Source organism: Bos javanicus, chromosome 5, assembly GCF_032452875.1.
Source record: "Bos javanicus breed banteng chromosome 5, ARS-OSU_banteng_1.0, whole genome shotgun sequence".
Classification (NCBI taxonomy): domain Eukaryota; kingdom Metazoa; phylum Chordata; class Mammalia; order Artiodactyla; family Bovidae; genus Bos; species Bos javanicus.
The window spans coordinates 26558941-26581420 of NC_083872.1; the positions used below are offsets into that span (position 1 = coordinate 26558941).

At 54.1% G+C, this 22480-nt stretch overlaps 2 protein-coding genes and 1 long non-coding RNA gene across 3 annotated transcripts; 1 reads left to right on the forward strand and 2 right to left on the reverse strand.

The window, feature by feature from the left end:
* Nucleotides 1-309: 309 nt before the first annotated feature.
* Nucleotides 310-7351, reverse strand: HOXC11 (homeobox C11). The gene is made up of 2 exons (XM_061415857.1): nt 2861-7351; nt 310-1586 (listed from the first exon to the last, which is right to left on the reverse strand). The coding sequence occupies exons 1-2, from the start codon at nt 3540-3542 to the stop codon at nt 1354-1356; spliced, it is 915 nt and encodes a 304-aa protein (XP_061271841.1). The 5' UTR covers nt 3543-7351; the 3' UTR covers nt 310-1353.
* Nucleotides 7352-9313: 1962 nt separating this feature from the next.
* Nucleotides 9314-14622, forward strand: LOC133247286 (uncharacterized). The gene is made up of 4 exons (XR_009736358.1): nt 9314-9403; nt 10297-10736; nt 11207-11340; nt 12562-14622. It is a non-coding gene; the product is annotated as an uncharacterized LOC133247286 (long non-coding RNA).
* Nucleotides 14623-17633: 3011 nt separating this feature from the next.
* HOXC12 (homeobox C12) lies at nt 17634-22156 on the reverse strand. Its single transcript, XM_061415858.1, has 2 exons — nt 21182-22156; nt 17634-20433 (listed from the first exon to the last, which is right to left on the reverse strand). The coding sequence occupies exons 1-2, from the start codon at nt 21786-21788 to the stop codon at nt 20195-20197; spliced, it is 846 nt and encodes a 281-aa protein (XP_061271842.1). The 5' UTR covers nt 21789-22156; the 3' UTR covers nt 17634-20194.
* Between the last annotated feature and the right edge of the window lie 324 nt (nt 22157-22480).

Genomic DNA, 22480 nt, shown 5'->3' on the forward strand with positions numbered 1-22480 from the left:
GGTTACAATTAACTCCACAACAAATGTGTGCTTAAACGGAAAGCGGAAAGCATTGCTGGGCATTTGGATGAGGCTTGAGCAGCACGTGAGAAAGGACAGCTTTGAGACTCACTGTGGAAAGTCCTCAGCCTGAGAGCTGGAGGAAGCTACTGCCACCCTCCTGCCCCTGCCCGTGGAAAGGAGGGAGCAGGCCCGCTAGCTCTGGCCTACTTCACCTTCACATGCTCTGCCCGCCTGCCTCCTCCTCCGCCCGGAGAGCACCGAGGGTTTTAAGAGGAGAGGGGCTAATAAAAGGATCAAATAAAATCATAATATTGAACAGAATGAAATATCTTTATTTGCCACACACACAAAAAAAAAAAAGTCACAGCAATCCCTCTGGGACAGGGAGCGAGCCGGATGGGGATTGCACATGTACACACACTCACGCACATGGAGATGGGTGATTCCAATCTCATTCCAGGCCAGTCCTACCCACACCCCCTCAGGATAGAAAGAAATGCTTGTGAAATTTATTTACAAAAAATTCAGGCCCCAGCATAGGGGAGGTGCCCAATCCCATCTCCCTATTGCCTCTTCCACCCTAATCTTTTTTATTTTTTTCCTTAACAACAACAACAAAAAAGGAGGTAACAAATGCATAGACTATAGCTATAAATTCATGAAGTGGGGCGCGGCTAGGAAAAAGATTAGGAAACCTCGATGCACCAGTTAAGAAATTTCGAAAGAGGGTTCTACACCTTCAAGGGGAGAACAGCTAGGCTCTGGTGGGGCCTGGGCGTAGACGGAGGTAGGACACGAGTTTGCACACCTAACACCAGGTCAAAGGAACAGAAATTTCACAGCAAGGCGGGGTCACATTTAGCTGCCCCCTACCAATGGAGCTAGGTGGGGTAGGGATGGGGAGCCCGGGAAGTCTCCCCTCGCAGACCCGGTGTCCTAGCAGATCTTGTCACTTGGGCAAGGGAAGGCTTTTAGTTCAAGGATTGTTCAGTTCAGGCGCCCACTACTCTCGCCCCTCCCCCACCCAATTCGAGCAGCAAGACATGGTCGCGAGGTGTGTTTTCTTTTAAATAAAGAGTCTTGGCCTCGGCGCCAACGGTGTCCACTCGCCGTGGGTCAGACACTTTCCTTCATCCCCCATTCCAGGCCCTGTCCCTGTCCCACATGGAGTCAGACCAAGGTGAAGGAGGTTGTCCAGAAAGACGTGCGGGAAACGGCAGTGGGGGCCAGCCCTGGCCACAGTCCAGTTTTCCACCCGCGGAAAGTAGGCGAGTTAGAAAATAAAAAATAAAAATAAAATAAAATAATTTTCCCCTTTCCCCCCTCCCCTCAAAAGGGCCCAGTCTGCGGTTACAGCAGAGGATTTCCCGAGAAATACTGCAGCCGGTCTCTGCTTAGTTTTTTTTCTTTCATCCTTCTGTTCTGAAACCAAATTTTCACTTGTCGGTCCGTCAGGTTCAGCATCCGAGACAGCTGCAGCCGCTTCTCTTTGTTGATATACACGTTGAAGAAAAACTCTCGCTCCAGTTCCCGGATCTGGAATTTCGAATAAGGGCAGCGCTTCTTGCGGGTGCGGGGGGCGTCTGGAGGGGAGGGGAGGGGGCAAGTGCGAGGAGAGGGGGAGAGAGACACGTGAGACCCTGGCGACCCCAGCCCCCCGGAGCGCTCGGCGGGCCCCTCTGCCGGCCCCACCGCCGGGCAGCCCTCCCACCAGGCCGGCCGGGTCTCCTCCCGCAAGCGCGGCGCTGGGCCGAGCCGCGACCCCCAGCCTGGGCGGCAAGCGCGTCCCACGTCCCGGGCCACCGCGGGGGCCCGTGCCCCCTCCCCTCCGGCGAGGGCCGTGGCTGTGGCGGGGTCTTCGGGAGATGCGCGCCAGCCGCGGCCAAGTGCGTCCCCAAGGCCCCCCGCCCGCTCAGCCGCGCTCCTCTGCCCTCCGGGTGGCTCTAAAAACCCACCCCCACTCCCCACCCCCAGAAATGTGGGGGGACCGCGGAGAACAGGCGCAAAGAAGTGCGATCCGGCGAGAGTCACTGGGATGCGGGGAGGAAGCAAGAGAGCAGGCACCAGAGACACCCGAGAGCCGCTTCCGGGGGCCCTGGCGCCCCGGGACGCCCGGCGGGCCGCTCCTTCCCCGCGGCCTGGGCAGGCCGGCGCGGAGGCCGCGGGCCGCAGGGAAACGCCAAGCCCCAGGCCTGGAGCAGAGGGGAGCCCTGAGCCCGCCTCGCCCCCACCCCCTGTCGCCGCTGACCCTCGGGTCGCTCCGAGCCCTGCTCAGGGACCCGCCAACACAGAGTTTGAACATTTCAAAAAATAGTTTTTTTAAAAGAAGCAGAGCGGCCCTGGCTGGACTCCCCGGGCTCCAGCTCTGCTCCAATGCCTCTCTCTTCCACCACTCCCCCTCTCGGAGTTTCTCCCTGTCTTTCCCTTGCCCTCCCCTTTCTCCCCCTCCACCCCTCCCCTCCCTCCCACCCCCAACCCCGGCCGCGGGGCTCCCCATCCTTCCTTAAATGCTCCTCTAAGTTCACGATCAAAGTTAATATTGCCCGCGATGGTGGCGCTTTTAAAAATTTCACAGACCGAAGGAGATAACGGAGAGGGGGGTTCACCCGGCTTTTCCAAAGAGCCCTTTTCCCTCCCTCCCCACCCCTTCTCCATCGTAAAAAGTCGAGTCGTTGGGAGAGAGGGCTTTGTAGGTTATAATAAAATCCTTTGAATGCTTATAAAACTCCACATAAAATTGGACTGACCCAAAACACGAGGCCGTCCCCGCTCCCCTCGCCTCCCCCCTACCCTCGCTCGCCCTCCCTCCCTAGCTCCCTCCCTCCTGCCCGCCTGCTTCCCGGCCGCTGCTACCTACTGGGGGCGGCTCCCTTGGCCGGCTCCTTGGCCGCCGAGTGGGCTGAACCGGACGAGCTGGGATTCGTGTTCTCCTCTTCGGCCTCGGCCTCGGCCCCCGCCTCAGCCCGGGACGCCAGTCCCGAGGCTGGGGGCGCCTCAGGCTCCCCTTTGGCCTCACCCTTGCCCGGGCAGGGGGGCTCGGCGGGCGGGTCGCCGCCGCCGCGGTAGGCGTTGTCGAAGAAGCGGTCAAAGGCTTGGGGCAGGACACTGTTCTTGTTGACTGAGGAGTAGAAGCCGGCGGGGGCGGCGTGCGGGGCGCTGGGGTGGTGGTGGCCGCCGTAGGAGCCTTCGTTTTTCATGAGGATCTCGGTGACGGTGGAAGGAGGCAGGCAGTCCCGGTGCATGAGCTCGTCGGCCGCCGCATAGCAGGAGGAGTAGCTGTTCCGGGGGTGCCACTTGCCGGAGGGCTCCAGGCCGTAGGAGACCTCTCGGACCGGGGGCACTTGGGCCGGGTAGGGATAGGAGATCTGACGAGAGGGGGCCTGGGGCAGGAAGGAGGAGACCGTGGAGAACTCAGGCACGTAGTAAGTGCAACTGGGCAGATAGAGGTTGGAAGCGCAGCTCCCTCGCTCGCCGAAATCGGCGCCCCTCTCCTTGCGCGACGGCGAGCAGAAGTTGCCCAGGTTGACCGAGTTAAACATCGTTCTCTTCTGCCGGCTCCAGATGGAGGTTTTGGACCAAGTCTAGCGAGGGGGTAAAATTTGGGAAGGCGAGATGACGCGTTATCCGTCTTAGTCTCTCTCCCCGAGCACGTGATCCAAAGTAGATATTGTCATATATCAGTTCGGAGCACTTCGCAGTCGTAGGAGGGGTTCTCTCTTAGGTAAGATGGGGACGTTCAGGCGATTGGTTTGCAAACACCGCAGAAACATTATGAAAATCAATTGCAGATTTGTATTCGTTTTGCTCTTGACACTCCCCTCCTCTCCATTCCACAGAGCGAGCAAAGGAGGAGAGAGAGAGAGGGTTGGGGTGGGGTGGGCAGTGGGATGGGCGGGGGCGGTGGCTAGGAGGGGGTAATTGTATTTTTTTCTAGCTGCTGCTCTTTTTTTTTTCCCCAGGATTGGGAGAAGGAGGAGGGTTCTCACATATGGGGGGTCTTGCCTTCTCCCTGAGATCAGCCCAAGACAGAGGTGGGGATGAGGACCTCTTTCTCCACTGCCTGATTCCTCCAGAGACGTGAATCTTTCCCCCAACTCTCAGGGACTCTTACCCCACCAACCCGAAGAGAGTCAGTGCCTGTTTACAAGACTTTGAAGAAGTCGATTCTTTTCCTAGCCCGGGCTGGGTATCCAGACTCGTTTTCCCCTTTGGAGGGACTCTTTGGAAGGGTATCTGAAGTTTCCCAAAGGTGAGGCGGCCCAGCAACCAGCCAGTGTCCCAACTTTGTCTGGCTTGCTGTGCTGCTGGCGGCTAGGGACTCAGATTAGTCATAAACAGTGGTAAGCAATGAGCCAGCCGCCCAGCCGGTGCCTGGCGAAGTCTGGGAAAAACCTTCTCTAATGTTGTGTTAAATATTTAGTATGAGAGAGTGGCCCTGGGTGAATATTTCATGCCTGCCTTTATTGTCAATCAATGCGCAGAAAGCTGCATCCACAGTGGCTTTTTAAATTTCAACCCCCAAGAAAAAGGTTGCAATGAGAGTCCTACGTCTTCTCTGTTGGGGACCCTTTGGATTGGGTGCTAAGTGTCAGCTTCTGCGCAGTAAAGAAGCCCAGTGTTGGGTCTAGGTAGGATATGATGGGGGATCTGGGTTTGGGGGTGATATCCTTGAATGATTTGGGTGGACAGTATAGATCTCTGGGACAGACCAGTAGGGCAGTGGAAGGGAACTGAGGACCCTGGCAGGCTGCCCAGGGCCAGGGACCACTCCCTAATGGAAACCCCCAGCCCCACTTCCCCCCTCCCAAGGGGTTGCAGCCAGACCTTGGTGGGTGCCTCTTTCCTGTTTCTCAGCCCTGCCCTGCCCTCCTCCACATCTGCCAGCCTCCTAGATGGCTGTGACCCAAGGGGTGGACTCAGTGGTTCTGCCCTCCCTTGCCTGCCTCCCTTCCCTCTGGGCACCACAGGACACATCTGGATAGTTGAAAATCAGTTTATTGATGGGTTCTGGACTGGGTACCAGAGCAACCGCCCACGAGCAGAAACCAACCGTGCATCTAAAGAGGAGCCAGCAGAGTATGATCTATTCTGTTCTGTTCGGGTCCGAGGGTTGGAGGAGGGAGGAACTGAAGCCCCCAAGGACTTAGTCCATGCACTCTTAGGAAAAGCCAGAAATGGCCCAAACCTTCTTTTAACCCCTAACTCATGGTTAAACTTGGTTTCCACTTAAAAAATATTATTTGTATTTGATTTTTCTTGATGAGTTACAGAGGCCCCAATACCAGACAGGGAAGGTACAAAAAAAAAAAAAAAAAAAAATACCTTGACTCCAAATACAACCCCTCCAAAGTCATTCTTTCCCAACCCTTCTGCCTCCTCAAATCTACTTTAGTACAACACCTGGGTTGGGACAGCTTTGACCATGGGTCCTGTTCTTGGGGTGGCTCTGGCATACCCAAGGGTAGGCCTCTGGGCTCCCTTTACCCATTCTTGGCTGGGCACTGCTTCCCGAGCCCTCCTTTAGTTCTGGCCAGATCTTAACTAAGGGCAAAGAGGAGCTAGACTGGAGTTTTGCTAAAGAGTAAGCTGCAAGAAAAAAAAATCTGTTGCTTTTCCTCTTTCCTCTACCCCTTTTTATAGGGTGAACTGGGGCCAGCGTTTTTAATTATAATGATGGGGAACTATGGGCTATGGCTTTTATGGGGTTCGTGCTCTCCTCATTAAACTCGAATTTATTGGAGGCAAAATGCTCCCCAAACAGTGATAGGAACTGGCAAGAAGGAGGTGAGAGGTACCCCTACCCCTTGCAGAGGTGTGGATGACGGCTCAGAGTCTCAGCCCGGGCTTTCCCCACTTTCCCCCAGGGCTGTGCTTCCTCCCCCATCCTGGCCTCCAGGGCGCTGTGGGGCCCAAGCCCCCAAGGCACCGCCAGGCCGACAGTGGGGAGGGGGTGCACTTCCTGTGAGGAGACAGCTGTGGGCCTGAGCACTTGAATTTGACCACCAAAGTTTATTCCAGGGCCACCATAAAAGTGAGCCCAGGCGGCTGCAAGGAGCTGCTGGCGGCTCGATTTCCTTGAAACAAAAAGAAAGGCAAGAAAGAATGTCAAAGGAGTCGATGTTCAGGAAACTGTGAGATCTTCCAACAGAGGCTTCTGAATATTAATATTCATCTCCCTAAAAGTAAGGCACAAAGTTCAAAAAAATGTTTTTTCTAGTTTTGGTCTGACTTTTAATTTTTTAACAGCTTAGAAAAAGTCCCAACAACAGGAGGTTGCTACTGGGGTCAAGGAGAGAAGGCCGTGGTGGCTGAAGTCAGGAAGATATTGGTGAGCAAAAGTGCCCAAGGCATGGGCGAGCGGCCTCCCTGCCCAGTCCTAAGTCCAGGCCACCCTGAAGCATAGGCTAGCCACCTGCCCTGGCCTGCATCCCTAGGCATCAGTGCTTTCCCTGAAGTGAGACCCCAGGTCACTTCCCAAGAGCCTTGGGCAACCTCACTCCTCAGAGTGGAGGTGGCTGGCTTTCCCCTCATCTCATGGGTGCCTGTAGCCTCTCCTACTGGAGACCCAGATTTCACCTGAAATCCTCCTCAGCGGGGCCATCCTGCCAGCCCCACTGAGGCTCTGGGTGGCCTCAGTCAGCACTGTCTGCCTGCATGGCGGCTAGCGGGCGGCTGCGGTCTGGGTAGCTGCCTCGGTACTCTGGCCAGGGCTGCGACAGATACTAGCACCCTTCCCTTCCACACGCAGACATCAGAAGCGGCTTCAGAAGGGCAGTATCTTCGGATCCCAGCGCAGCACCCCCCACCCAGTACTGGGCCCCCTTGCAGCTTGTCCACCTCCTGCTGAGGCTCAGGAGAGAGTGGATTGTGGTCGGGAAAGGGGCCCACTCCCACAGATCAAGAACTGGGAGGAAACCTCAGGTTGGAGCAAGGGGGCCCTTAGGGCTCTCAAGTCTGTAAGATCAGTCTCTGTAGAGTCAGTAAAAACATAAGCAATCAGCACATGGACTCCCTCCGCGGGTCTGAGACTGCCGGGCAGGCAACGGTTGCATCCTTTTGGGCACAGCTCTCTCCGTTAGAGCAATGCCACTGATTTTAATAATCCTTTTAGTGTGCTTGGGGATTTTCAGCCCAGCAGTTTATCCTGCATCCCTGGACACCTCACACCTCCAGCCAGGGAACTAGAAAGGAAAGGGACTGCCAGTTCCCAATACTCATCTCTCCTCAACCCAAGCCCAAGGTCCTAACTCAGGTCACCTAAGAGGACATGCTGCTCCGAGGTTCCTGTGGCCTCTGGAGAGGATGAGGGGAGGGAAAAGGGCAGCCCCTCAGCCCCCGCGGCCCCACCCTCTTTCCTCCGCGGAGGGATTGTCCTGGGAGGCTAGCAACGCGACCCCATTTCTCCCCATAAAAGTCCCATTTTATGAGCCAGTTTCACTGGCCCCCTCAGCAAATGCTCTAAAAGGAAGGAAATGTCTTAAAAGCAGTCTGGAAACGGAGTCACAACCACTGGACCTTGGTCTCCAAATTCAGCTGCAGCAGCACACATACACAAAATGCCTTTTCTAAGCAGGATTGCCCTGCCCGGCCACCCACCACCAGGATCTCCGACCTCGCGGCGGAGCGGAGGCCGGGTTGGCCGAAGCCGCCATTCCCCGGCTTTAGCGCCTACTTAGGCTCGGACCCAGTCCGCGCAGATCAAAGTGAGCTCGCGGCATTTTTATGAGATCAACTTCAGTGGCTCTTTACTTGTAATCAGACGCCTGGGTAGAAAATGCAAAAGGATACAGCCCATCAATCCAAAAAGGAAAGGGAGAGAGAGAGAGAAGGCGTGGGGTGAAAAAATTCAGGTGACACGTAGCAAGAAGATTTGGGTCACCCACAAAAAAGACCCTTTGCCTGCAGCAAGAATGGTTTGAGGGTCTGTCCCAGCCTCCAGGCCCTGCCATTTCTCCCTGATTTCAGGAGCCAGGAAGCCTGACTTGCCTGTGTTCTGAAGCCTGGTCCAAAAGCTTCCACACTGTGGACCTGCCATTGGGCCGAGTGCGGCCGCTTGCATTCCCTTGACCGGGCCTGGAAGTCGCCTTCTGCTCTAGATTCAAAGTATGTCCCATTTTGCTGCTCCCCTTTCAGCGGTCTCCGTGGTTCTTCTGTCACTACAGCCAGAAGTTGAGTTACAGGAAGATTCGCCAGAGATTTATCGCCTGGCCCCAAACTTGGAGAGCCTTGTTGTCATAAACAGCCATCTATTGTCTAGACTTTTATCTCGGGGTATGGATCATGCATTATTGAGGCTCAGGAGACTCGGGGCTGACTATGTGGGGTGTGTGTGCAGCCCCCCTGTCCAGTAGGGGCTCCTGGTGGGTAGGTTTAGCAGGGGACGCAAATGTGCATGTGCCTTGGGAGCTGGGCAGGTTCACCTGAGTGTCCCAGGGTGGGAGCTGGAAATAGGGAAGGACTGCCTGTGCCTGGGAACATTCTGGTACATGTACTTGTGTGTTGGGTGAGAATTTGTCACGGTACGCTTTGTTTCTGGGGCATTTTAAGTGTTCCTGTCTGGGATTTTGCGGGTTTTATTAACCTGCATCCGCTTGGCCTGTTTATGTCTCTTCGAAGCAGATCATCTGGTGTTTTTCAATTTGGGGCCCATTGTGTGTGTGTGTGTGTGTGTGTTTAGCTTCTCCGAGAAAAAGGGTTTGGGTGATACCTTTCCAGTTCTTTTCCCTCAGATTCCTGCACCCACCCGAAATCACACCTCAACCTCTGCCTTCACCACAGCATCTGGCCCTGCTCCACTCACTGCCAGTCCCTTGTCTCCCCAGTGGCTACCAATTTTCTGTGGCAGGCACAAAATACATTTTTGCAGGATAAGGTCTGGCTATCTCTGTCTTTCCCACATTAGGGAAAAGTCCCAGCTCCTAATAAACTCCCTCCCTTCCTAGGGCTCCCTTTCCCCGGGCTGAGGGAAACCTCAGAAAGGGCTTCCCCAGTCCATTCGGTCCTTTAAAAGTACTCTACACAGAACTCTAGAGAGTGCCAGAGAGGGCCTGCCGCTCCTTCCCTGGGGCTTCCTGGCTTCAAATGTCCTTACCCTGGCCACCCCCTCAGCCCCCAGAGCCCAGGCAGTAGGAGGCCTGCCCAGATTAAATGTCCATAGGAGAGACACTTATCACCTTAGAGCTCAGGGTCAGAGGCTGTTTTTGAAAGCCAGGCTCCTTTAACACCAGCAGGAATAATCAAATCCTCCCCCTTTGTTTTTCATTATCAGAACACAGGGTGGGAGGGCTGCCGGAGGCGAGGCCTGGGAGCTTCCTGACCACCCTCACTGCTCCTGGTTGCTCCCACCTGGACCCCAGGCCCCACTTCAGGTTCCAGAGAGCCCTTAGGTGCCCTCAACCAGGTAGGCCAAGTGGGAGGGGGCTGATCCTAGACGCTGATTTTTCAGTTAAGAAGGGTGTAGGTGACAACCAGAAGGGATTGTGGGGCATCAGGTTTAACCAGAAGGCCGCCATCAGGGCGTCCCTCCCTTGGCTATTAGAATTCCCATGTAATAAGCAATGATTAGGCCTAAAAAGGGCAAGGTGGACGCAGAGCAGGCAAAAACAGAAGTCCTAGATAGAGGTGAGTCCTTCACAGACACCTCCACGCCATATTCTCTCTCTCTCCCCCGCCACCCTCTCCTAGTGCTATTCTGGTACCCTGGAGGGACCGGGCCAAGGATTCCACTTCAGGCTCCTCTCTCTGGCCGCCTTTCTCCCCTGAGCCCGCCCGCTGCCCGCTGCCTGGGCCGCCGCGGCGGCTCCGGAACTCGCTTTCCCTCCGGCCCGCCGGCTGCGGCGCCGCCTCACTCCGTCTGTCTCTGCCTGACTCCTTCCATCCCTGCCTTCACACCCCGCCGCCCCCACCTCTCAGACCAACAGACATCGAATGCCCTTGTCTCTCCGTACCCAAGGCCTAGGCTCAGCCTGCTCAGCGCTCGCGGATCGCCGCCGCGCCACCGGGTTCTTGCGCTTCGCTCCCCGTCCCCCGCTGCAGCCTCCTTCTTTGCTAGTTGCTGGGTTCAACCGCTTCTCTCTCTCACTTTCCCGTTTCTCCCCAACCCCTTTCCGCCTCTGGATGTGAGAAATAAATAAATCCAAGTCCCCTGCTTCATCAGCCCTCCCCACTCTTGCTGCCTCACTTCCCCTCCTCCTTACCGAGTGTACCGCCTTGTTTTCGAAGGAAATCTGAATAGTCAGACATCTAAGCTGTAAATGAACTTTTTTTCTTTGTGACGGCTAATTTTCTCTCCAGTTCTCCGTCCCATTCCGCTTCGCGGTAGCATGAAAGGGATTTAGAAGTCTGCAGTATTGGGAAGAGGGAGTGGAGAGACGGAGCCCAGAGTTACAGACGGTGGCGAGAGATACGGAAGACGGAGAGATACCGAGAGAAAAAGAGGCACTGGGGTGGGGAGAGGGAGGGAGGGAGGGACGGAGGGAGGGGGAGGGGGCCCCAGCTGGCGGGAGCGGAGCCAGAGAGAAAAGGAGAGAAAAGTTTCCCGGAGTCATCATTAGTTGACTTCTGTCCACTGCTTCCCCCAGCCGGCCGAGCTCACCCCCAATAAAGGAAGGAGGGGGGTCTTTATTTTTTTTTTAAGGCCCCTAAGACTCCAGTGTTTACAAGACCAGAAATGCCACGGCCACGTCCTGGCAGAAAGAAAGGCTGAAATGGAGGACCGACGCCTTCCTTATAAGGTACGATGCTAACTTGACCTTCACTTTGTCATGGCGCCCCCCGCCCACCCAGACCTCTGCAGGCAGCCAGGCAGCGCCCAGGCGACCCTGGCCGTTGCCTCCCTGCTTCCTTTCTTTCTCTGTCAAATGTCTCTCCTTTTCTCCCCCCCACCCCTCACTTCCTCCTTCCCCCTCCTCTCCCTTTCTTCCCCTTTTCCTGCCCTTTGTTTTTTACTTTCTTCCTTCCTTTCCCCCCCCCTGCTGTTCTTCTTTCTCCCCCACCCCCCTTTCCTTTCACTCATTCTTTTGATTCTTGCCTCTGGTTTCATGGCTTCCCTTGATTCTCTTTCCTAGCCTCTCTGATGCAATCTCATTCTCTCTTCTTTCCTGATCTTTTGAATCTCAGAAACAGGAAATAATATTTTCAATACTCTCCCATCCCCATCCCAACTGACCTCCATGGCCCTCGCCTGGCTTCTGCCCCCATCCAGGTATCCCTGAGGAAGAAGGACCAGGAAAGAAGGCGAGTTTGGGATCAAAGGGGCTTCATTCTGGGCCCAGTGCCCACCTGAAGATGGCAATGAACTTGGAAGACTGTCTTCCTTTCACTGGCCTCACCTGCCAGGTCTGTGACCCTAGGGGTCTTGAACTGAGGGTGAAGCTCTTGTTTGGGGGGGGGGTGGTTATAGGGAGAGCAGAGACCTCTGCTCTTGAGACTTAGGGAAATGTTTAAGGAGTAAATTGCTGTTTACCTTTCTCTGAGCTTTCAGCCTGTAAAATCCTAGATATTTCACTTAAGGCATTTGGGGAGGGAATTTAGAGAAATAGGGATTTGGATATTCCCACACACATAAAAATAGAAAAGAGATAGATTATTCAGGCCTTTCTGCTTTGCTTCTTGTTGCCTCCCAGGCTCCAACAAAGCCTCCAACATTAACTCTAATCATATCTTGTGTGGCTATAAAATAAATGATATTATGGACACCCCTATAATTATCTATTATTCGCTTACTTGTGATAATTACAATACTGGATGAGGCAGGTTTATGCAGACAAAGTAAAGCCAAGGAAATATGCTGAAAAATGAAAGTGAGACTCTGTCCATTCTTGAGTATGTTTCAGAATCTGTAAGCTTGCCAAGGACCTCCGTGGTTTAGGAGTAGCCGTCTTGTAGGGGATGGGTCATATTGGGAGACCCTACCACCTCCTTTTCCCCTTACACCCCCCTCTCCTCCTCCTCTGCACAGACACCAGAGAGGATCAGACCATCAAAAGGAAATGCTTTCTCTCACCCCCTACAATTATCCGGATAATTGCATGAATCCTTCCTTGAATACTGCTGGGTAGTCAGGTTGAGATTTCAGCAGGAAGTGCAAGGGACGGAATTCCAAAAGGGGGAAGCTGAGAGAGCCTGCGTTCTTACATTCCTAGACTTTATAGTTCTGTCTAGTATTACATTGTTTCTTCAGGCAAAGATCTTTGTTTGCCTTCAGTCATATTTCTCCCTTCCCCCTCCCTTTCTCTCTCTCTCTCCACCCCCCCCCCCTTTTGGTCCCTTTAAAGTAGATTCAGATCGCTCTCTGCTCTTAATAGATGACTATAAAACTAACATTAATTCCCCCCTGCCTACTAATATCAGTATCTCTCTGTTCAGTATCCACATTGGTGAGAATAAAGAGAATTAAGTGCTGCAACCCAAACCAGCAATTACATCCTTTTGGGGGGAGGGGAATGTTTTGTTGCTGTTTTTGTTTGTTTGTTTGTTTTTGTTTTCCTTTGGGCTTATCTAGGGGTGTTTACTCTGCTGAGAGATAAGCAGGGGTATCTGTAATATTATTTTTACAAGCTCATTGGGGCCTGAGCCAGTATCAACTTGGTAGAAAAAGCAAGCTTGAAGCCAGAGAGCGAGCCTAAGGAGGGAAGAGAGCGCCAGACGGAGATGAAAAAGGACTACGCAGAGAAATGCGGGGAAAGGAGAAAGCGGCAGGTTCCTGAACAAACGTGGTGGAGGGCAAGACAGGCACTCATGGACAGAGGTTTATGTATCTTTATTTTTTTCTAATTTTTAAAAACTTGAGGCTTGATTTTAAAAAGGGAAAACTCAAGAACGGGGGAGGGGAAAGGGACTTATTCGAGTCACAGCGTTTCAACCCTAGAAGGGAAAAACACTGGATACACCGGATCCTCGGTGATCTCAGTCTCGGGTCACCTCGATCCTCGGTCCTACATCGCTCTGGCTCCTACATCGCTCTGGCTCCGACCTGCTGCTGCCCCACACACCCTTGGGCTGGGCCCTCGAAGTGCCCCTCATGGCCACCAGGGCTTCCTTGCTCTTCTTATCATCTCCATCTTTATGACGAGGCTTGTTAACAAGACCTGCGAGCTGGCCACGTACATCTATCTCCGCGGCTCAGGCAGGCTCAGCCAAGCAGCGGAGGGTGTGAGGAGTGGTGAGGCACTAATTAATTGATTCCTTTGGACAGTAAAATATGGCCGCATCTACAGGAACCCATTGACTCAAAAACAATATCTGCTGGGTGTGAGTGTATTGTCTGTCAAAGAATTTTTCCATAGGCATGTGTCAGATAGTCCCGGATTTTTAGCTACTAAAGAAGGACCCAAGTGGACCTAATTTTTAGGGGATCAAATCAGAATTTGCTCAGCCCCCCAAAATGCTTTAAGTTATCACTGCCTCTGGAAAAGCATTGGGAGTGGGTTTTGTTGAGAAAAACTTGGGTTATGGGATAAAATTTCCCAGTTGCTTGGATAGACCTAGCCAAGATTGAGGTTGGAAACTGGAGTCCAGGAGCTGTGCAGGCCAGAGTCCTCTTCCTGGTTGGCCGGGCAGAGTGGGGCTGCTGTGGAATTAGAGAGGAACATAGAAGACAAGGTCCGGTCTTTACTTCATACTGCTTCCTAGGCTTGAATTTTGAAAGTAAATTTTAAAAAAGTTAAACAATTCTCACCCTTCAAGGAGCCCTTGTATGCCCAGCACACACTCAGAACCTGCCTGTTACACACCTCTCCTGGCTGCTGCACTTCCCTAACTGGCAACCCAGAGTAACTGGATATTTAAAGTAGGTCCAGAAGAACAAATGCTAAGATAGAAGGGGTAAAGTAATTAGACAATGCTAATTCCATGCAGGCATGACTGTGCAGTTAGACCCTGCTGCAAACAGGACTTAGGGCTCAAAATATAGACCCTGACCTCAAACAAGAGAGGCAACAGTTAGAGACAGGAGACCACCGATATAAATAATCCATGTAGATATAGAGGGGGGGTTGAAAAGACAGAAATAATAGAAAGTATGGAAGGATAGAAAAGAACTTCTGCTGATGGGGAATGTCATTGCTAATGCTTGGGCTTCCTCCTGATACTGTTTTTAATGTTGGCCGAGAAATGTGTACTATAAATACAATACTATGTGAACCCAAAGTACGTACTTCAATGTATTTGGTACACATACAACATGTATGCAAATGTAATTCACAGAATATATTTTTCATGTACTGAGTTGGTATGCATTTTGTGTATATATAATAACATGATATATTTTCCATGAAGCTTTAAAATGTGGATATATTAATAATAAGACATAATACTATTAATATCTAATATTATAATTATTATCTGGATGCATTGTCCATGTACTGATTTTATATGGCTTTTAGAGTGTATATACTCATGTATCTAAATAGGTGCAGGACTGTACTGTCCCTGTGCAAGTGTACTGTTTATACATGTAAATGAAATTTTATATATGATGGATATACATGCTATATGTAATCTTTTTTCAGGAGGTTGCTTTCCCATACAATAGATGAGTGCCTACGTTTGTATATTTTCTAGAGATATATATTTTCCATTGCCAGAATGTACATGTAATATAGATCTCTGTGCATTTTAGACTGTTTCAATATGTTGGTTATATGGGCAGTATGTCCAGGCGTACATTTTCTGGAACATCTTTTCCCTGCTCCGAATGTGGACTATCTTTCACAGGGAGCTTTTCTAGCAAGAACTGCCAATGAGTTCCATCCGCACAGACCTGTCCTTGAAGTTCTCCACTCCAGATCATGAAAATAGATAAACCAAAGGCTTGTCTCGGAGTATCCACGAAGCGACTCACGCTCAGAGAGGAGAAGTCACCCCCAGGCAACAGGCTGGTCGCACTGCCTAAAGGTTCTCTGTGTTTGATCTCTTCCAAGCCTCGGGTGCCAGGCTCCGGCGGGGCAGCACAGGCTTTATTTAGGAGCCTGAGGCAGATCCACCGGCGGTGAGGAGCCCGGCAGGAGGGCCGGCCGCCTCTGTGCGGACGCCGCGTGCGCAGCAGAGGGAGGACGTTTGGGAGAAAGGCCTCGTTCCCGCAACCTGGCAGCGTCTGGGACTCAGGCTGCTCTTTGAGGTCACCCACAAACCCCCGGAGCGTGCCCCCGGGCTGGGGCTCGGGGCTGATCAGCTGGGCGGGTCCGGGTCTTGGCGGTCTCCGCGGGTCCGGCCAGCAGGGGTCATCCCGTCATTCGCGGGGGCCGGCGGCCCTCGGGCGGCGACTGGCGCTGTTGGTTGGGCTGGCAGCTACAAGGGGCGGCGGGGCCGGGGCTGGGAGGCGCGCCGTATTTCCTCTCCTTGGGATCTCGGGCGCCCAGGATCCAAGGTCGGGTCAGGCGCTCGGGGAACTGGACCGAGGTCCCGGAGCCCTGTCCGCCGGGCCGGGGCACGGAGCGCTCCGGACGCGGGGCGGGGAGCGAGCGGCCAGGCGCCCGTGTCGGCCACCAGCGGCCGGCGGGTCTTTGTCTCGGGGATTGGAGCGGCGATCGCTAGCTCGGCGCTGGGCTGCGGTGGTACGCGGCGTTCGGTGGCGGCGGGTCCGGGACGCACACTTCCCAGCGGAAAATCGGCAGCTCCTTCTTGACGGAGGCAGACACCGTAGGGCTGCCGGTCGGGCCAAACACTCGGCGTATACGCGGCGGTGAGGTCCTCAGCCTGCAGCCCACCTCGCGCTTAATTACGCTGGAACCTTCGGCGCCTCCGTGTCCCCGCCGCGCAGAGAGGGCTGGGGGCTCCGGTATGCGTTTCCCACACGGGTCGGGGGCCTACAATCCTCTCCTACTTTCCGGGTAATGGCGGGGAGGATGGGCGGAAGCTCTGGCCGGTCCGGAACACAAGGTCCTGGGGGTTTGTTTTGTTCGAAGATGGAGCCGGCGGTCCCGGCTTGGCTCTGGGTCTGTGCCATCGATCGCGCCGGGTTTCCGGCTGCATTAGCATCCGCAGAACCAGGGCTGCCGGCCCATCTTCCGTCCGTTCGATAGTGGCTTAAAATACTCTAGCTGCGTCTACTCAGCGCAAGGTGTAGAACTGGGTGATAATCAGGGCCAAATACACAACTTATTTGAATGGTATAAGCTTACACATACACAACAGTGAAATTATTTTTTACCGGAGTTATCCAGATAACGCTCCCCTTTTCCTGTCCCTCAAGACCCAATTAACAGACACAGGATGCTTTGTCTTAAATCAGTGGAGTAAATTGTAGTTTGAGGGCTTAAACCAGACAAACAATTGCAAAATAGATGCAGTCTTTGCCCAGATACAGAGCTCAACTGCACCCTGGGTTATTTAGGCTGTGGCTCCAACCATGACCTTCTGTTTGTCCAGGAGAGCCAAGGACTTGTTATTTAGCCATTGGGAAGAGGTTATAGTGTTTTTTTCTTCCCTGACAGCTTCCCCAGTTATTAAGTCTCGGGGCCTGCATAGACAACACCCAACAAGGAACCTTTTCTCTCAGATCTGCACTGTCTCTGGGAATAAATCAAGGGAATAAGGTGAAGGTCAGTTATTCCTGACCTTCCTTCTTTCCTATTTAGCCAGAAATGCTTTCTCTGTTAATTTCCTGTATAGATGAGGGTAGTCTCTTTGGGATTTAGGACCCTCTCCCCCAGCCTTTATTTAGACCTAAGGGCAGCAATCCAGTCCCTCCCCCCACCCACCTCAAGGCTTCCAGAAGCTATCCAGCCCCCACCCTCCCCTGAACTCTGTGGGCCCTTTATATGAGTACCCCCAAAGTTTGGGATCTCCTTCCTGCCTGAACCCCTCAGATGCACACTCAGCAGGGGATTGGGGCAAAGGGAGGATGGGATTTGGTCTGAATTTGGTACTTTTTCTAGTTGCAGGAGTTAAAAAAGGTGGAGAGAAAGAGAAAGAAAGATTTCAGGGCAGGAGGCCTGGCTCAGGAGGCTGAACTCTATGGGGGCTCCTGCCATTCTGGAGCAGGCCCAGGAGGGTGGAGGGGTAATGTGGAGAAGACTCGTGACTGGAGCCTGGCTGTAAGAAAGGGAAACGGGGACCAGAGGCTCATGGGTGGTGGAGGCAGAGGGAGGGTGTCCCATCATCCATAAGGAAGGAATGAGGTGGAGGTGCAGAGGATCATGGGCCCAGCTGGGACTAGACTCTGGCCCAGACCCGAGCCCCTCTCTAGCATGACCTGAAGGGGACCACGGCTGACAGGGATGGAGCCTATATCACCGGCTTCAAGCAGTCTTTAGTACCCTGTCCAGTCATCTGACAGTGCACCAGATGTGCTCTCACAGTGAATCCACAGAGCTAGACGTGTGGACCCACCAGCCTCTGCCCTATACCCCATGGCACTCTCACCATCCCATCTCCTACCCTGGCTTCACTTCTTGGAGTTCCTGCAGCTCAGACTTTGTTTCTGTGGTCCCACAGGTAGTGTCAGCCTCCCCCAGGCTGTCCACATGATTTGTACAACCCTGTGACTCCTCAGATATCCCTCTCCTCCCCACTCATCTATCATCCCTCAATTTTCTTTCTGCTAGTAATTGCTTGGGACTGGAGATGGCAGCTCATCAACAGATCTTGGTTGATCGTATATTTTTGTCGCCCATGCAACCGGCTCTTCATTATTGTAGGTTTATTATTTTTATTATTCATCTGAGCTGGAGAAAATAAAGTGGGTGAACAGCTAGGAGGTTGGGGATCTCATTCTTTCTGGGCAGTGGAGACCATGTGTAGGGAGCCAGTTTAAATTTTTTTCTCTCAAAAAATCACATCATCATACCATCATGTTTTAATTATTATTAATATGATGAAGCAACTCTGTACAAGGACAATATAAAGGGAAAACGTGCTAGAGACAGACATCCGCATAGGAGGGCACACTACAGAGAGCTGGGGAAAGAGGGAGAAAGGGCATATACCCACAAGGGTCACTCTAGGTACCAGCAACAGACACAGACGAGGACACAGAGTAACAGACGCTCACAAAAGTCAAGTTTAAAGCGACAGGAAGAGAATATTGCATATCTTTGTTCCCCCACCCCTGTTGGAGCATTCTGGTATCTCTTCTCTATTAAGCTGTAAGAGTCAGGCTGGAGTGGTGGAGCTCAAACCCAGCACCCCAGAGGCCAAGAGGTCACAGGAGGGGCTCAATGAAGGGGTAGATAGGTGACCTGGCAAAGAGGGGAGTGCCTCACACCCAGGTCCAGCCCACAGGGGAGTGCGAAGACAGCTGGAAGCCTAGTGATTTTTTGCGAATTTGTACATAGGTTACTGTTGGTGGAGAAATGTGTCAGGTGCCCAGTGGGGGATGGGGGTATGTGATTGTACAGGCTACTCTGCAGGGCTGAATTTGGGGGTTTGAGTCTGCCCGCTTGCAAATACAGTCAGGAGAATGGTGGAGGCCCAATGGTGTACTGGGCAGCTGTGCCTGTTTGTTCATGCCTCTGTACAATCTTGTGCAGGGCCTTGAAGCTGGTGGGAGAGTGCGGGGCCCTGTGGATTGGCTTTCCAGGATGTGGAAGGAGAGACTCTCCCCAGGTGGGAAGAACTCCAAGCAAGCAGCCCAGTTTCACACCATCCAGGCTGGGTTTAACTCCCATCATTTCCCTCCACCCCACCCCGCTTCTCATTCTCTGCCTCCTGGCAAGGCTGGGTCAGCAGATGGGAGGATGAGGGACTCTCACCAAGAGGAATAAAAATGAGTGCAAGAAGGCAGGCCAACTCCCTCACTGCTTCTCTTTCCGAAGCCAGCCTGGCATCTACCCAGATGGGGGTGGGCCGAGGCGGAAGGGGGCTATGAATAAAAGGCTCTGGGCGGGTGAAGCCACTCTCTGGCCTACAGTGGGTTTTGGGGATGTGCCCTTCCCTCTCCTCTGGTCCTCCTAATCCACGGCTTCTTGGCCCGGGGGCGGAGGCACCGGATCTTCAGACAAAAGGCGGACATTGGGGAGCCGGTGGAGTGAGGGGTGGGCAAGAAAGAAAGGAGTTGGGTGGGGGGCTGCAGCGCCCACCTCCTTCATTGTCACCAGCCTGGGAAACCCGGGCTGAGCGGGGGCCCTCTGCGGCCGGTAGCCCCTTTTAGGGGCGGATTCTCCTCCCGCCTCGTAAATTATCCTGGTCCAGCCTCCGGCTGGCTGGCCGTGACCATGAACGCCAGCGGGAAGAGAGGATCTGCTGCGGCTGCCAGAAACTCTCTGGGCCAATCAGTGCTGCGCTTCGCAGCTCCTTCTTTTACAGCCTCCCGGGTTTCCCAAAGAGCCAGGTGGGGGTCCCTGGGGTGGCTACTGAACCTGAGACTGCGTCTGCTCAGCTCTCAGTTCCCCTCTTGCAGCTTCCGGTCCGCAGCCGCCTGGACGGCAGGGAGAGTGGATGGCAGCACACCTGTCAGCGAATGGGCGCAGGGGCCTCGGTGCAGGGGGCTGAGGACCAGGAGCACGGTTGGTGCGTTCGGGTAGCCTGCTCTAAAGGGGACCTAAGGCTGATGATCGCCCCATCCAACAGCCGGCTCAACAAAATGCTCATGCCTTCTCATGCCTTTGCCTGCTTGGCGTCCAGGCCTGGAGGACCCAGGCCCCAGCAGACTTGGGCACTGCTGACCATTCTGTTCTCTCAAACCACACTTCCTCCTATGTTTCCCCACTTCCTCCTGCCCTCCCAGAGCCACCCTGACCCTATCCCCAATCTCTGCTGATACTCCACTCTCGCTCCCTCCTCTTGGCCAGTCCTAACCCAACAACTGCAAGCTCTGAGAGCACTGGTCCCATTGTCCCCACCCTGGCCTACTCCTGCAGGCAAACTGACCAAAGACCATGGAAGGAAAATGATGGGAGGGGGTGTCTTAGTCACCTTGCCTCCAGATCCTCAGCCGGAGGCCCAAAGCCCCAGTCCCCGGGGTCAAACTAGCCCCTCCCCAGGGCCTCAGCCTTCCCTTCCCCTACCCCCTACCTGCAGCTGTGGGCTTCTTCTCTCCCTGGCTGGGTTCTTCCCTTGTCTCTGGGACTTGGCAGGGTCTGCTGGGGGTGTGTGGGAGGGAACCACGAACAAAAGAGATAAGAGGATGTCCAGGGAGGACCTGCAAGAGACGCCTGGCGTTCTAAGCGGGGACTGTGTCCCAGGCAGCACCCCCTGTTGCTGTCCGCCAGAGACAGGCTCAGTCTGGGGCTGGCACCCGTGTCTTGGCCCCCTAAAAGAAGGAGAGAGCTTGCTCCCTCAACAGAAGTCTTTTCTTTTTCATTCTGCGGTTCTGAAACCAGATCTTGACCTGCTGGTCACTAAGATTCAAGCGGTCTGAGAGTTCCCTCCGGCGCTGCCGTGTGATGAACTCGTTCACCAGAAACTCGCCCTCCAGCTCCGCCAGCTGCAACTTTGAATAGGGCTTGCGCTTCTTCCGTGAGCGGCTGTGGATCGGGTACCAGGGCGCTCCTGGGTGGAGACGAACCAGCAGGGTTGACCAGAGGACCAAGAGATGACAAGCCCCGTACCCTCGGTCCTTCCCAAGCCCCTTTCACCTTGGCCTAACAACCCACGCCAGGCTCTTCCTCTCCTGTTTTGCAAAGATTCCCATCCCCATCAAGTCCTCAGCCTTCATCAATCTCTTCTTCCCCTTTCACTCTTTTCTCCTGGCCTCCCCAACCCTACTTCTCAGTGCCGCATCCCAGAACCTTCTAGATTCTTATCCTCTCACTTCTCCTCAAACCTCTTTTTCTCCAGGATATCTTGGCCCCTTCCTCTCACATCCTCCAGAATGGAGTCCCTGATCAGTTAGAACAGACATGAGCTAGTGACAAGAGTAAACCATATCCACTGCCCTTTCTTAAAAAAAAAAAAAAAAAAAAGTAGGGAATGGGGCCCTGTGGGAAGGTGGAAAGAGAGACCCTGGGCAGGCAGGGATCATGCTCTGGGTCCCCAGCCCCCAGGCCTGGAAAAGTCTGTCAAAATCCCCGGTCTCCGGAGCTCCCTGCCCCCTCGGCTGCAAGCCAAGCAAAAAGGGAATCTCTCTAGTTCTTTTATGGGGATATTTACATGTTTATAGGCCTACCCCTCAACTCTTTTTTTTTTTTTTAAGAAGCGCTTCCTCACCACACAGTCTGTCACCCTAGGCGGTCCTAGCTCAGTCCTACACTGCCCGCCCGAGTGAGACGTCCCGTCCGGAGTGGGCCGAGGTCCTTACCGCTGGCCGCGAGCCCGCCGCCGGGGTTTAAAGGCGATACCAAGCTTCCGGGGTCGCCCGCGCCGGCGCCCTTGTTGCCCTCATTGAGCAGGGACGAACTGGAGTCGGATTCCAGCGACTGGCACGAGGGCGGGTCGTGCGGGGGTCCCGCGCCGCCGTCGCCACCGCCGCCGCCTGCCGCGTAGTCGTACTTGAAACCGAGCGCTGGCGGCCCCGACGGCTCCAGCGGCAGCAGCGCTGCCCCGGGCCCGACTCCTGGGCCGGGATCGCGCCCGCGCTCCTCACGCTTCAGGCCCCCGCCGCCCTCGGCGCACGGCTCGCGGTAGTAACCCTTGCTGTCCTCCACGCGCGCCAGCTCGCACGTGCGGCCAAAAGGAGGGTTGAGAGACACCGGGCTGCCGAGGTAGGGCTGCGGGTAGCCATTGCACGGCTCCGCCGACGGCCAGGGCAGCGAGCACACGTTGTCGCGGCGCGGGTAGGACAGCGAAGGCAGGCCGGGCAGCTGCGCCCCGGACGCGCGGAAGTTGGGAAAGTAGAAGGTGTCTCCCGTGTGGATGTTCACCAGCGGCCCCACAAACCCGGGATTCAGGAGATTATGCTCGCCCATTTCCGCGGGGCCCGACAGGCAGCTTCTACTTTATTGCTATCTGACATTAAACATAGTTAAACCTGCACCGGCCACCCATTGGCCGTCCGGCTCACGTGGGCGCCGCCGCCAGGGGGATGGGTGGGGACAGAGAATCCCCCCACCCTGCACCAACTCCAACTTCCCCCTTCCCCAGTAGAGGGGAGTGAGAGTGAACGAATCGCGGGGTCAGATTTATTCGCTGGTTTCTGGTTTTTAAAAAAATCATATAAAACCTAACGCAGAGATCGAGGTAATAGCCCGACACGGGGCAAGAGGAAAAGAGCCACACCAAAAATACCCTCACATACACGCTTCTGCACCCTGAACAAGACACCTCCCCCCTCCATGTATTATCTTCTGGCCAGCAGCTGGCCAGAGCACAGCCCGTCCCTCTTTAATTAGCTCCTTTATTAACTAAAACCGTTGGAATTTACAATATATCCCCAATAAATTACTATTAGATATTGTGTCATATAAAGTTTACTGGCTGTTTAAGGAGACGGATGAGCCCTTTGGCTCGGGGTTTATTTACAGTAGAGGCGAAGTGGGGGTAAAGACAGGTTTCCCTGCAGCTGTCTCTTCCAGCCCTGTCGCTGCCAGCTTCTTTTCCCCGGCTCTTTCTCCCCAGGAATTTGGGGAGACACGTGGGGTCCTCTCCCCCAGGAGGCGCT